This window comes from Poeciliopsis prolifica, unplaced genomic scaffold (assembly GCF_027474105.1).
Source record: "Poeciliopsis prolifica strain line A6 unplaced genomic scaffold, Auburn_PproV2 SCAFFOLD099, whole genome shotgun sequence".
NCBI lineage: Eukaryota > Metazoa > Chordata > Actinopteri > Cyprinodontiformes > Poeciliidae > Poeciliopsis > Poeciliopsis prolifica.
Window position 1 is genome coordinate 1,063,995 of NW_026562474.1, and position 14,226 is coordinate 1,078,220.

At 38.9% G+C, this 14,226-nt stretch overlaps 2 protein-coding genes across 2 annotated transcripts in view; both read right to left on the reverse strand.

Annotated features, from left to right (window-relative positions):
• Positions 1-8,142, reverse strand: napba (N-ethylmaleimide-sensitive factor attachment protein, beta a). The gene is made up of 10 exons (XM_055023363.1): positions 7,954-8,142; positions 4,106-4,185; positions 3,867-3,983; positions 2,817-2,863; positions 2,650-2,727; positions 2,506-2,561; positions 1,450-1,534; positions 1,238-1,342; positions 1,079-1,147; positions 1-880 (listed from the first exon to the last, which is right to left on the reverse strand). The coding sequence occupies exons 1-10, from the start codon at positions 8,049-8,051 to the stop codon at positions 728-730; spliced, it is 888 nt and encodes a 295-aa protein (XP_054879338.1). The 5' UTR covers positions 8,052-8,142; the 3' UTR covers positions 1-727.
• Positions 8,143-9,279: 1,137 nt separating this feature from the next.
• LOC129353933 (1-phosphatidylinositol 4,5-bisphosphate phosphodiesterase beta-1-like) overlaps positions 9,280-14,226 on the reverse strand; it is a 32,694-nt gene continuing 27,747 nt past the window's right edge. The window contains exons 26-32 of the mRNA XM_055023362.1: positions 13,436-13,613; positions 13,094-13,226; positions 12,905-12,981; positions 12,369-12,458; positions 12,216-12,273; positions 12,015-12,101; positions 9,280-11,179 (exon numbers count right to left, since the gene is read on the reverse strand). Of these exons, the coding sequence (XP_054879337.1) occupies positions 11,027-11,179; positions 12,015-12,101; positions 12,216-12,273; positions 12,369-12,458; positions 12,905-12,981; positions 13,094-13,226; positions 13,436-13,613 (776 nt within the window). The 3' untranslated portion in view covers positions 9,280-11,026. The remainder of the gene's footprint in view (positions 11,180-12,014; positions 12,102-12,215; positions 12,274-12,368; positions 12,459-12,904; positions 12,982-13,093; positions 13,227-13,435; positions 13,614-14,226) is intronic.

The window sequence follows — 14,226 nt, forward strand, 5'->3', positions numbered from 1 at the left end:
TAGAGTGATGATGTTTTATTTCAGCTCAATATCTGAGGTACATATTTACTGATTTCACATAAATGTATCAGGCTACACACAGGTTTTTACATGATAGCACAACACAGAACATTTACGTCAACGCAGACATGCACAAAGAAGGCAGCAACAGAAACTAGCTGTTCACTAACTGCTCCGCCCTCACAAGAGTCGACCAATCACAAGGTGGGATGTTACTCACTCAGATGTGGCCTGAAGCCATAAGAACAACATAAGAGGAGATTACAGAGGGCTGATACCTAAAATATTTAGACAAATTTGAACACTGAGCACAATAACAAACAATATCTTCAGTATTGACAATAAATATGAACAATTTCTTAAATAGCATTTCTATATTTTTCAGTATCATATATATATGCACACTTCATCAAAAAGTAGATTTGATCCTACTGGAGTGGACACGCGCACACATTTTCTCTGTTGCACTCACACATTATCTTCCACTTTGTCTCTTGTAGTGTAATTCTGTCCAGTCTTACGGAGCAATACTGTGGGACGGGGGACACAGGGTGCTTTAACGTGATTTAAAGGGGGTGCTAATTTGACTGGGGTCACATGCAGACTGATATGTACATTTGTAAACTCTCTCGATGCCACCATCCCTCAACCCTATTAATTTTTTTGCCACTTTTCTCCACAATCTTGATTTTTTCTCTGCGTCTCTCTGCCCTTCTTTGATGTTTCTCTACTTTAAGTCTCCGGCGTCTCCCTGGATGGTCTTTTTGATGCGGAGCAGCATTGTGGTCAGCCACTGGTCCAGACGGGACACGGAGTCAAACTCCTTCACGGCCTCTGTGAACGCCTCACTGTTCTGTTCCTCGTGGGCCTCAAGGAGTTTCTGTTCAAACAAAATTTGGAAAGTTACTTTCACAGCAAAGTGAAATACGATGTAATCATGGAAAAACAAGCTTTCCCAGTGGTGGGCACTAATCTGTCAATGTGCTAATAGCAGTTAATTTCTTGCTTAGAGCTTTAGCGTGTTTTTTTACTTTGAAAATGTTTAGGTATGTTTCCTTTTAGGAAGAAAGGAACATACCTTTAGCAGTTTGAGCTCTCTTGAGTCTGAGAAAGCTGGAAACATCTCTTCATACTTCTCTATGGCCAACTGGAAAACAGTCAGGTGAGCTAGCTGCTAACACTGAACAATTTAAAGCTTAAGCAGTGGAACAACCGAACACGGACAGAAGTGTGTTACCTTAGCATTAAGCTCATCCACTATGAAGTGACACAATGACGCTTTGAAGAAATACTCTTTGGCATTGTACTTCAGCAGAGGATTGTCCATAGTGCTCATAGCAACCTGAAATACACACACAAACATATTTCATTTTTTTCTATCTTTATCTAAACACACCTGAACATAACTACAATCCCAAAGCGGATGAAGAACTACCCCTTGCCGGGTACCTGTTCATAGATTTCGATTGCTTTCTGATACTGTTCCAGTTGAGCGCTGTAGTGTCCGACCTTCAGCAGACATTTGTTAGCTGAGCTGAAACATAAAGAAAACTTCAATCGGTGGAACACAGTAGTCTGCCTTTCATGCTGAAATCTTTACTGCTGTTTCTTTACTCAGTAGCTACAGATCTAGTCATTTCTAGAGCTGAAGAAGTGTGTAAGCAACACTGACAACCTCATTGTTTGTTTCAGAGCCAGTTTTCATATGAAATACTACCCCAGAGGTAAAAGTTTGTTGAATAGATCATATAAAATGAAGCCATCTACTGCTAGCAGTGATGTGAGCACTGACTGCATTGGTTATTTGAGATGAAGAAAGAGTTGGCCAGTCAATTTACGTTCATTTCCTAATCTTTGGGAAGTGACTGATAGAACTAGATCGTCCATACAAGTGAAGATGAGTTTCCTCTGCAGAAAATCTAGACTCTCCCTTAGAGACAGGATGAGAAGCTCTATCAGAGTAGAGTGACTGCATCTGTCCATGAAGAGGAACCAGTTGAGGTGGCTCAGGCATCTCAACCACCAGGGAGGTGGTGTTCCAGGAATCAAGAGTATCGGTCTGGATTCTTGTGCTTCTCAAGAATCCAGAGTACCACTACAGATCTATGTCCATTCTATTTAAACTCTTCCTCTTGCTCTCCATGTTTATGATAGATTTTTCACCCAACACTGCCATCCTTTGGCCAAACCTATGTTTCATTAGCATTTGCCCAAGACATATGTAAAGTGCCATTCCAACTCTATGAAGCTTACTGAAAAATGCGTGGCTGGCTGTAAACAACCGTCCTCCACTGCAAAGATATTTGAACAACGTGGATGTTAATGTTAATTCAATAGAACTGGACATTACCTGATTGAATTACTCTACTGATGAAAATACTCTGAAATCTCAGTATCAACAAAAAAACATACAAGATATCTAGATGCTAATCCAGGACACTGTGTGTGTGTGTGTGGGGGGGGGGTATGTTTTGTATATATGACATTTATTATTAACATGTTTACCTGTTTGACTCCTCTCCCTTGTAATAATCTGCTGCCTGCTCATAGTGAGCAATCGCCTGAACAAACACATTCACATTTAGTTAGTTTGATTAATACAAATGTCACCTCAGGTTTATACCAGGAAGAAAAAAAATATAATTTTACCTTTTCAATATCCACCAGCTCAGATTCATAAATCTCTGCAATGGTGATATGATGTTTGGCTGCAATGGTAAAGCGGCCCTGTTACAACAACACAAACACACACATTATGTTTTGTTCAAAGCTCTGAGTCCCACACAGAGGAATGTACTGGCTTAAGCAGTGCTTACCATGTCAGTGTAGATGTCAATAGCCTGGTTTAGACAGTTGATGGCCTCTGGAAAGAGAGACGGGTAGAAAGGAGAGGAAACTCAGAAAGACTTATGAAGTGTTTCTTAGTCTATTAAGTAAAATTAATGGTTTTTATCTCGGTTTTCTTCCTCTGTGACTGTTAACCTGTTAACCTACAGTGCTTCATTAAGCGCCTCATGAAGAAACCTAGATATCCCTTTTCCTCGAGCGACACTTCGACCCATTTTAATGCTTTGCACACCTGCACTCAAGAGTCGAATGACAAGACAGTAACCGACGATGATAGGATGGAAATGGTAGAAAAAGTCCCAATGCTTCCTTCTGGAACATAAAACTAAATCTGCATAATAAATTACTGCCAAACTCTGTCTCTTAGTAAAACCTTAGAATCTTCTTTTAGCCGTTTCAGTCATGCAAGTTTTGTGAAGTTTATTTTGGTATAAAAAATTAACTTGTTTTTAGAAAAATCTAAATTTTTTCAAACATTGTGTGCAGGATTGGTACGTTCTGCTGCGGCTCAGCTTGGTGTAACAACAGATCAAGCGCCCTAATTAGTGAAACTATTTGATCAGGCTGATTGGCCTAATACCTACTTGATAAAGACAGTCTATGTGTGTGTAATCTAGACTCGGGTTGAATCAAATTGTTGATATATATTTATATAGATATATATAAATATATTATATTTATATATAAATATAATATATATATATAGATTTATATATATAGATATATATAAATATATTATATTTATACATAAATATAATATATATATATAGATTTATATATATAGATATATAAATATATATATATATATAAATATATATATATATATAGATTTATATATATAAATCTATATAAATATATTATATATATCTATATAATTATAGATATATATAATGACTGGCTCCCTCTAAAGTTGTGGCAGACTGTCCTCTGCTCAGATGAGACTGAATTTAAACTTTCTGTCCAACATCTATACCCGTCTGTTTGATGAAACCCAAACACACTGCCGTGGCAGCTCTCACCCTGCGGGTCGGCCTTCTTGTAGGCGTTGCCGGCATCAACGAAGCTCGTGGCGGAGTCCAGTTTGTTCTGAAGCTGCATGTGGAGCCGGGCGGCCTGGCAGAATGCGTTCCCTGCAGCTGAACGCACAGCGTTAATAGTTGGAACATTCACAACTAAACTCAAAAATGAATAGAAATCTCTTATTTTCAGAGTTAGTGTTCAAAAAGCACATTGTTTTTCAGTGTAACTCATCACCTACCACTCCAGTTCTTTGCCATCTTAAACATGTTGGCTGCTCTCGCGTACATTTCACAGGCGTCCTCCACCTTATGATTCCCCCTGTAAAAGACCACAATAAACCTCATCTTATGCTAACATCACACTGTAAATGTGGCTGTAAAGGGAGAAAACAATTGACATGCTTGTGCTGATTCATGTTAGTGTCAAAGTTCTCCATTGAGGGGGAAAAAAAACAAAAACCTGAGCCTGCAGATCTCACTGCAGAGGACAGCTGAGGATGAGCAGACACTCCAGCAAAAACACACAAGCCAGTAGATTTTGTTTCCCAAGGCCACATTTTTGTCCTATTAGGAATTAAAGTAACTCTTATTATGTAGAGATATGAGCCATATAGTATGTGTATAAGTAGTTTTTGTCTGCACACAGAGTTGTGGCCCGACTTAATCTACTGTATTAGGAAAAATTATCTCGTTCCTATATGAAGAGGTAAATGGAGCCTAAATCACTTGGGTAATGCAGTATGTTGTAGCTGACACATGATACATAATTGACACATGGTAAGTATCAACAAGGTTTCGTTTAGTGCATTAGTTTCAGCTAATCATCATGTTGGTGTAGTACTTTAGTGGAACAAATGCTAGTTAGTAAGTACAAGTTATTGTATCTAACAACCACAATGAACCATGATTCACTTCACATCAGCTGAAGCCTCTTTGTCAAACCAAAGAGGCTAACATCAGGAGGAACTGGATCCTGCATGAGCAGGTCAGGAACAAACTGACCAAGGAAATCCAGGCAGCTAAGAGATGCTATAGTGAGAAGCTAAAGAACTGTTTCTAAGCTAACAGTCCAGGTATTTCCATTTTCTGCTTGAGAGCCATTGGTGACCAACTTACCCTCATCCTCACTGAGATCTTCAGCAAGTCTCTGAAGTTGTGTGAGGTTCCTGAGGTTCTGTCCTGCTCAAGCACTCCACCATCAACCTGTGCCCCCCACCCCAAATGGATCATAACAGGATTAAATCACTACAGACCTGTTGAGCTGATGCTTGTGGTTATGAAATCCTTTGAGGGACTGATGTTAGCATCTGCAGGACATCACATGCCCCTTGCAGTTTGCTTGGCAGCTAGTCAATAGATGATGCCTTCAACTTTGGACTATATTATATCCTACACTACCTCAACCACCCAGGGACGCATGCCAGGACAGTGTTTGTGGACTTTAGTTTGTCTGATCCAGGTCAATGACGAGCCTACCGACAGGAGATGGATTGGTTGGGTCAGAACCTAGATCCTTCTGGATCTTAGCACACTCAAGATAGTAGAAATGACAGTAGAGAACACCTCTCACACCTCCGACCTGGTGTGGAGGTGTAGGCGTCCTTCACCATCCTCCGCAACACAGGATGACTTCTGCTTCCTAAGGACCACCCTTACTCTGGACCTAAAAGTAAGGGTTCTCACTCACAGTCACAGTCTGGAAGAAGGCCCAGCAGAGACCATAACACCTGCAGCAACTCAAGCAGTAGAGTACTGCGCGGCGCCTGGTCGTCTACTCTACTGCCAATATTCCGTCTGTCTCTGCGTGGCTTTGCTCATCCACAAAACACGATGGGACAAACTTGGATCAAGCAATTGGGTCTTCAAAGAGGATCACCAGGTTTGACTTTCCCTCCATCCAGGACCAATACAGCTCTAGCGTTAAGAAACGGACAGATAACATCTTCCCTCAGACCTCACACATCCTGGACTGTGTTGGCTTTTACCTTCCAGTCAGTAATTCAGAGACAGTTTCTCCCTCCAGACTGTTTCTCTGATGAATACAATAAACACCAGACACACAGTAGTCATCAACTCTGCTGTGAAACAAAATAACCGATAACCGTTGCAATATGCCTTCTGTTTTCATCTCTATATGTAAAAAAATGACTAGAAAGATTGTGGAAAGAGAAAAAGCACAACTCCCCCATTTCTCTATGGTCTGACTGTACAAAATGCTGTTCAAAGTTGTACAAAATGTGGACAACAAAGGTATCCATGAATGTGCCAGCAAGAATTTTTGTTCAAGTTTTCTCTTAACAGAGTTCTCCACTCAATGAAAAGAGTCCATTCAAATTGAAAGTTGGATTTTTTAAATGTTCCTTCAAGAATACAAGACCGTTCTTTGTTCCACATCTTTACTATCGTAATTGTTGCTAGTGCCATACATTGTACAGATCCACTTGTTCCCATGGCTGAATTAGCCTCTTAATTCTGCGCAGGAGCTCATTAAATAAACATGTTTTGTGCTCAAATGGAAAATTCAGATGTGACCCAATTCACAACTTTCTAGGACAGTGTCTCATTACAGCAAAACTTGTGCATCTGTCAAAGTTTTAATCATATCTGTTTTTTTCAAATTTACATTTTGGACACTTCTAGCAGTTGTGACCAGAATGTCGCCCTGGAAACAAATTTGCAGAGTTTGCAACTTGAGGTTATCGCACACTGATCAGATCCATATTCATTTGTTGCAGAGCTGCGTAATATTTAAAAATGAATCTTTTTTAGACAGGCACAACACAGTCCTTAGGATGTGAAAGTGTCCACATGAAATCCAGAGCTGGGTTACCTCCACTGCAGAGCTTGCTCGACATTGGCAGTGAGTGGGTTTAAGGGAATCGGCACAGTCATTTTCACTATTTTGAAAATGACTGGAATTCTCCACCAAGTACAAGACTGAACAGCAGAAGAGACTGACAGGATCACTCCGTCCAATAACCTTTAGGGGTGAGTGTGCAAATATAAAAAAATAGCTAAAACATGTTGCCTTGTTCGGGTGTTAAACCTGATCACATTGTGTCTCAGTACAGAGACATATTTATACTTACTGTGTTGTGCCTGATATATTTCAAAACATTTTCTTCGTGTTATATGTGATGCCACCTTTTGTTGTTATGACAGTTGACAGAAGTTTGATGTTTGTCTCCATCATGTAGAGACTGAAATTATTGCCCAAGATTTTTTGGAGAGTAGTCAGAGAGGAGGAATTACATGGTTACAGATTTTTAGTTAGATATAGGTCAGAACCTTGACTAGGCCATTCTGATAATAGTTTGATCCAAACAATTCCGCTGTAATTCTGGTTGTGAACTTCTCCTTGTTCTTTATTTAGCTCCATCCAACTGACTTTATGTTAGTCTGTCACATAAAATCCCAATAAAATACACACTTCAGTGTGTGGTTGTTATGTGACAAAATGTGTCTAAATTATTTTAATTCCAAAACATTTTTGAACAATAAATGAATCAAATGAGTATTAAAACAAGACTATACTCTAAATTTGACGCCAGCCATCTGTCCTGCAAAATAAAGGAATTCCTGGGAAATCTTAAGAACCCTGACAAAGCTAAAAAAAAAAAAAAAAAAAACAATAACCAATAATCGTGATTGTCAATCGTAATCCATTTGATGAGCTCATGCGAAATTCATTTCCTTCTGTCGCAAACATCCGCCCCTCCCTCAAACACAAACAGAAAATAACCATCTTCCTCCTCTTCCTCTTCCTCCTCCTCCGCGGCTCCCTGCATCCTCTGCTCGGCCTCGCGCTCCATCCGAGCCCGCTCTCCTCCACATGACACCCCCCGCATCAAGCTGTCATTATGACCACGGGAACTGCAGCTGTCCCCTCACAAACATACACACACACACCCACACACACACACTGCTACCAAACGACCTTAATATGCTCAGGTTATCTAAATAAACGAAGATCTTATTAAAATGAACGGAGGGCCCCTCTGTGCACAAAGCGCCCCCCCGCCTCCCTCTCCCCACCCCCTTTAGCCCAAAATGATTCGCTGGTAAACAGATGAGAAGCTTCCTTTACCCGAACATCCCTCCCAGGAACGAGCCCGACGCTTTGACCTTCTTGTCGGCCTCGGCCATCAGCTGCATGGCCTCCTTCTCTTTGCCGGAGTTGTCCATGGCTCGGTGGGTCTGAAAGCGGGCCGATATTCCGCAGTGGGGAGAGAAGACGTCGCTACTGGTGCTGATGCTGAAGGAGGCTGGCGCTCTTCTTCAGCGGGAAGAGACACAGAGCTTGGTATGACTCAATGGCACCGCCTACAGGAAGAAAGAGCCATTACAACAGGCTGAGGCAAGAAAAATATTCAGGAGGATTTAAAACTGTTATTCTTAGTACAATATCTTGCAAAAGTATATACACTTTCAACCCTTTATGAAAAAAAATCGAGTTAAACAGCAAATTTCATTATGAATTTATCTTAAAATTATTGTGAAAGAAAATTGCCTATACGCTAAATGATATTTCCCTTAAAAATGAAAAAATAACAATTTATTATATTTTTATAACATGCTAAAGCAACAATATTTTAAATTATATTTAATAAAAATATCGATTTTTAATTTTTAAAAACCCAAATTTTTGAGAACTATCTATTAATTTTCTCTAAAGGCTAGGCACAGAAAAGTGACATTTCAATGGAACATAGCAAAATTATGCTTTTAGCAAATTAAATGCTTTAATTTAGAAATAAACTATTTTATTGAGTGACTTTAATGTAAACATTTTGAGTGAAAATGATATATTTAGAAAACCTAAGAACTAAATTAGTTGGTACCAGAAAGCAAGAAAAGCTAAGATTGTCCTTGAGAAATCAGCTTCCTGTGCATACACAAAAGATCTTAATTTATGTTTTTCTAAAAATATATATATATAAATAAAATGTGTTTTTTTTTTAATGAAACTACATGTTTTAAAACTGTTGAAAGAGAAAACAATTTTATACTGTAGAAGCTACATGTTACACTTAGGGATAAGGTAACAGACACTCAGTTTACCATTTTTGGAGTACATATCCAATTATGCAACTGAATCCGCATTTGCTGTTTTTGAACACTAGAGGGCGGCATAGTCCACCTCAAGATGTTAGTCAAATCTTTGCGTTCATTTCTGCTCAGCAGTCAAAATTTTCCTTTTCCAAGTTGCTAAAATGAGTTGGCCTACAAATTTGGGATTGGCGATCTGGTTTTGGAACCATCTTCGGCCAGTTGGCTTGGGGTTTAAAGCATCTTTTTAATTATTTTTAGTATTCCAGATTTCAGTCAACATCCACTCCATGATGATGAAAACATTCCACATACACATCACAAGTCAACTATTGTGAGATGAAGTAAAGTCATTTCAAATCAGTCATTTTTAGATCAAACATTTTATTCGTTCTTTTTAAACAGCACTCAATAAAACCAAGGAATAATTCCAGAGGTGGAGGAACTCAGGACAAGGAAGCATGCTCAGTGGAAACGAAGCAGAGTTGAGTTGAAGCATTTCTCAAGAGGATCAACAGACCTGTTGAACATATCTTCTGTTCCTCATAGACTGGCTTTCAATTTCTAAATTCGAAACAAAAAGGAAACCTGGAAAATGACTTTATTCTGAATAATCACTGTACAAAGAGGAGCAGGCTGGATTTGGCACACAGTTTTACAACAAAGAAGAAATCGAGCTGTTTCATGGTGGTTCTTCTTAATCAAATGTCATGAAATTACTTTTAATAAGAACACATGTCACCAGACTGTTAAGTCTGGAGAGGTTTCACATTAAAGAAAAAAAAAAAAAAGAACATCATGCAGTTGCAAAGAAGCAAACATCTGACTTGCTGATTGTTCAGTAGCAGGAACTCTGAGGGAGTAAAACATGACATATTCTGAATTTCATTGATTTAATAGTCATTTTACACAACATATCTGAAAACTCCCAATAAGATTTGGTACCAGGATGAGGTGGTTTTTCTGCTGTATTTATGTCAGTGTATTTTGCAAACCAGCAAAGGAAACACTTTTTTCACATCAAAGGAGTCATGTTATCAACAGCCGGATGTTACTACTGACAGAAACCATGAAGAAGATGACAGAAAGTAGCAGGAGGATGGTGGAGGTGTGTGTTATTTTAATGACTTATCGCATGAACAGACTTATTTATGTAATTTTAATTGTGTTTCTTATTTAGTGAAAACACCACAATTGTGAAATTGTATTTTTTCAACATTAACAAAATAACAAACTTTTTTGCGTATTTGTTAGTGGAAACGAGACAGTTCCTGTTTTTATGGGCAAAAATGCCTTTTGGGGTTAATATTATTCATATACAGGATACAAATTTATGATGTTGATGGCAGGATATAATCTGTATTTAGTACATATGTTGTGGTTCCAGTAAGTTTTTCATGTGTGCATTTAATGAGTAACATCAGGTTTTCTCAGGCAAGGGCAAGAAAGCCTGACAAATATTTTACTTATATATATTTTAAAAACTGTCCTTATAAAACTGTTGGGAAACTGACCAATCAGAATCGTATGAATCTTGGCTTCCTGCTTGTGCCAAAATAGAAATGAACTAAGATTGTGCATGGAGAAAATCTTTGTAAAGACTAAGTGGTTATCAAAGTCAGTTCTATATGCAAGACACATGAGATAGATAGATAGATAGATAGATAGATAGATAGATAGATAGATAGATAGATAGATAGATAGATAGATAGATAGATAGATGATAGATAGATAGATAGATAGATAGATAGATAGATAGATAGATAGATAGATAGATAGATAGATAGATAGATAGATAGATAGATAGATAGATAGATAGATAGATAGATAGATAGATAGATAGATAGATAGATAGATAGATAGATAGATAGATAGATATCATGCAGTAAGTTGTCAGAATGTTAGAACATAAGACCAAATGACATCTGATTAAATGCTGAAGTACAACACAGTTCATGCTTTGAATAATTTAAAAAACTGTCAGATTGTTTTTTCCATTAAAAAGAGAATTAACAGTCTTTATAAATATTTACTTCCTCAGTGAAGCGCCTCAGTTTCCTACAGTTTCATTTTCTGTATCACTCCTCTGCATCCTCCGAAATTTTTTGGGCTCAGTCTTCCTCTGAAAGAGCTTCGTGGGGAGTTGATGGCCGGGACTTGCTGTGACCTCTGCCCTCCATCTTCCTGTCCTGCAGGAAGTCTCGGATCTCGCCAGGCAGACGCTGGAACTTTTCCTGGAACTCTGCCTCCACCGCTGCCTGCAGCTGGCAAACCGTTTGTGATTATAAGAGATTGGAAAGTAAAGATTGTTTTCTGCAGGGAGGTCATATTACTCAAATGTTTGGCCAATATAAAGTCTTGTTCATTAATGGAATGTCTTCCTATGGACGCTTTGCAACTACATAACCTGATAACGTTAAAGTGCCGAGACAGAAGTGCTTTCCTGAGCAGTTTTTGCCAGTGTCGCCATGGCTTCTACTTGTATAAGTTTAGCTAACTAGATTTATTTTATGTCCCCATACATGTTAGGCTACATGCTGATGAGGCATTTTCTTCTGGGTTACAAATGATTTGATGTGTACCATCTCCATAACTCTTACCTCTTGCTAACTTATGAAGTGTATGGATGCTCTGCTAATTTCTGTGAAAACACAGAGGGCTGCCAGTCCCTGGCTGTCATCCATTGCCATCTTTTTTTCTCGATAAAATGACAAGTTTGGTTTGTTTCCTTGTGTGTTTGTGCAGCTGACGGCTCAAAACCCTATGACTAATTTCACTAAATTAGTCAGCTAAATCAACTAAATGAAAGCAATATTAGATGACCCAATGCAGGTTTGCTGTCAACTTTTAAAGGATTTAACGCACATCGGTTGTTTTGACTTCTGTCATGGCAGAGTGGACCGTCAGAATAATGAGTCAATTGTTCCTTGCAATGGGATTTTTATCCCTTGCACTTTTTGTCACACAGAGCCACAAATCTAAATCTACTTTATAGGAATGTTATCACTTCCAATGCTTGGTGTAAAGACCTGTCAATCACCGTGGCTGTCCTATCAGGTTCCAGATGTGGGGGTACTACCATATGTAGATGTTACTTACCTTTGGTTTCTGATCTTGGATCTCCTGCAGGAGGTCATTGTGCTGCTCTGCCAGCTGATCCTGACGCTTAGTTTGAGTTTCCTCAAGCTGACGACAACAAAACGTTTGTTTCTTTTGCCAACACATCATCCCAATCTTGTTCATCCTCTAAGAAGTTCAGTAATAAATTACTGGAAGGTAAGTTCCTCTACCACTGCTCACCCGCTTTATGTTTTGCACAACCTCGTTGACGTAGGACTTGTTGATCTCAATCTTTTCCCTGAAAGAAAGACAAGTTGAGCAAGTTTACAGTTAGATGTTATGTTAGCATGGTTAGCTAGTTGTATGGATCAGGGCAATGTGTCGAGGACATACTCCTCAGCCAGATGTTTTTCTTTGGTTTTGGCCTGGTTGATCTTCTCGGTTCTCCGTCGATCCATCTGCTTCTTCAGCTCCTTCTTCTCCCTGCAGCAGCAAGAAGAAACATTTGAGCTGCATGGTTGCTAGTTGTCAGTCTGAATGACCACCACATATTTCAGAATTAGGTTGAAAACCTAAATGTTGAAAACCATGTATTACTTTGCTACATATGCACAACTTTTCCTGTTTGTGGAATTATAAAATTCCTCTTTCATACATTGAGGTGTGTTGCCATAACATGGCAAAATTTGGAAAAATTAAATGGATTTGTTTTGAAACCATTGGATTGTTACCAGAGTATTGATAATTAGAAAAATAAAAGGTAAAAAGGACCCCTTTCTAGTCCAGTCTTGGACTGGTCCTAGTCCAGTCCAGTTCTAAAGCAGAGCATTTAGGTTGGAAGTGGGAGATCTGTTAATATCGCAGACGGCATCATTAAAGAGATAAACGTGAAGATCTTTTAGTTTTATGGACGGTTTTGCTGTGCTTACTTGTCACAGATGTCTTTGAGCTTCTTCATGTGTGAGTTGTGGCTCTCCTCAGCCAGACTGGTGAGCCGCTCTGTAAGCTGAAGGAAACAGAGATCCTCACAGCCCTTCACTCTCATCATAGAAAAAAAACATGCTGAGTCATTGTTACAAGTGCAGTCACCCTGAGGCACAGATGATGTCAGACCTTACCATCTTGATGTGCTCTCTCTGCAGATACTTCTGACTGTAGTACTGCTCCTGCCTCAGAGCCAGCAGCTGCTGCTGCTGCTCATCCCTTAGCTGCTGCAGACGCTCGTCTCTCTCACTCTCCGGACACGAAGCCCTGGCAAATGCACAAAGCAATGTCACCTTTCCCTAAAACTTACAAAAACATTCACCAAAGTTTGTTCAAAACTTATCCAAATTGACAGAATACTTTTGCAATGTCCTACACATCTTTAAATGCCACATTTATGCAGCACCTTAACTTACGTGGAAGCGATTAACTGTGTTGTGTTGTTATTCTGTTGGACTGACTGAGGCATTGTTTACCTGCTCTTGCTGCACTGCCTGGCCGTCTTCTTGTACTTGTTGCTGAACTCTCGGAGGAGCTCTGAGGTCTTCTTCTGGTGCCTCCTCACCAGCTCCTTCAGCTCCTTGAACTGACGCCGCTGCTCCTTCTGGTAGACCTTGGACTGCTGCAGCGCATCCAATGTGCATGCTGGGATATCTGTCAGTACGTCATCAGATTCATAGTTCTCATCAAAAAACATGAAACTGTAAGAAGATTGAATTTGGGTTAACAGACAATTTTACAATTGTGGCAGCCAGAGACAAACAAAAACTTCATTCACATATCAACATTCTTTGAGCAGAAACACATTTTGTTTTTGCTAGTGCCTTAATTACTGTGCTGTAAAAAAGTATGTTTCCCTTTCATTTGGAAACCAATGAAAAAAAAACTGTTTTCAAATGATGATTCTATTTTTCTATTTTATGTGGTGAGCAATTTCTGCTAATATGCTAACTTGTTAGCTAATATGCTAATTTGTTAGCATATTATCTAACCTGCTAATAGTGCAGTTAATTTATTTGCTTAGCATTTTTGCACATTTTGAAAATGTTTAGCAACAGAGTTACCAGTTCTCAACACTATAAAATAGATGTTTTCAATTTTGTTTTAAAAATCTGGCTGAATCAAGGTCTGAAATGCAGATTTCTTATGTAGATCTTTCTGCCTACTTCAACCTCTTAGACAGATTCTATTTAAGTGATTTCTTCATTCTGCATGTCACCAGTAAACTTTCCTTAATTGTTCCTAAAGAAACTAGACGCAAATTGGT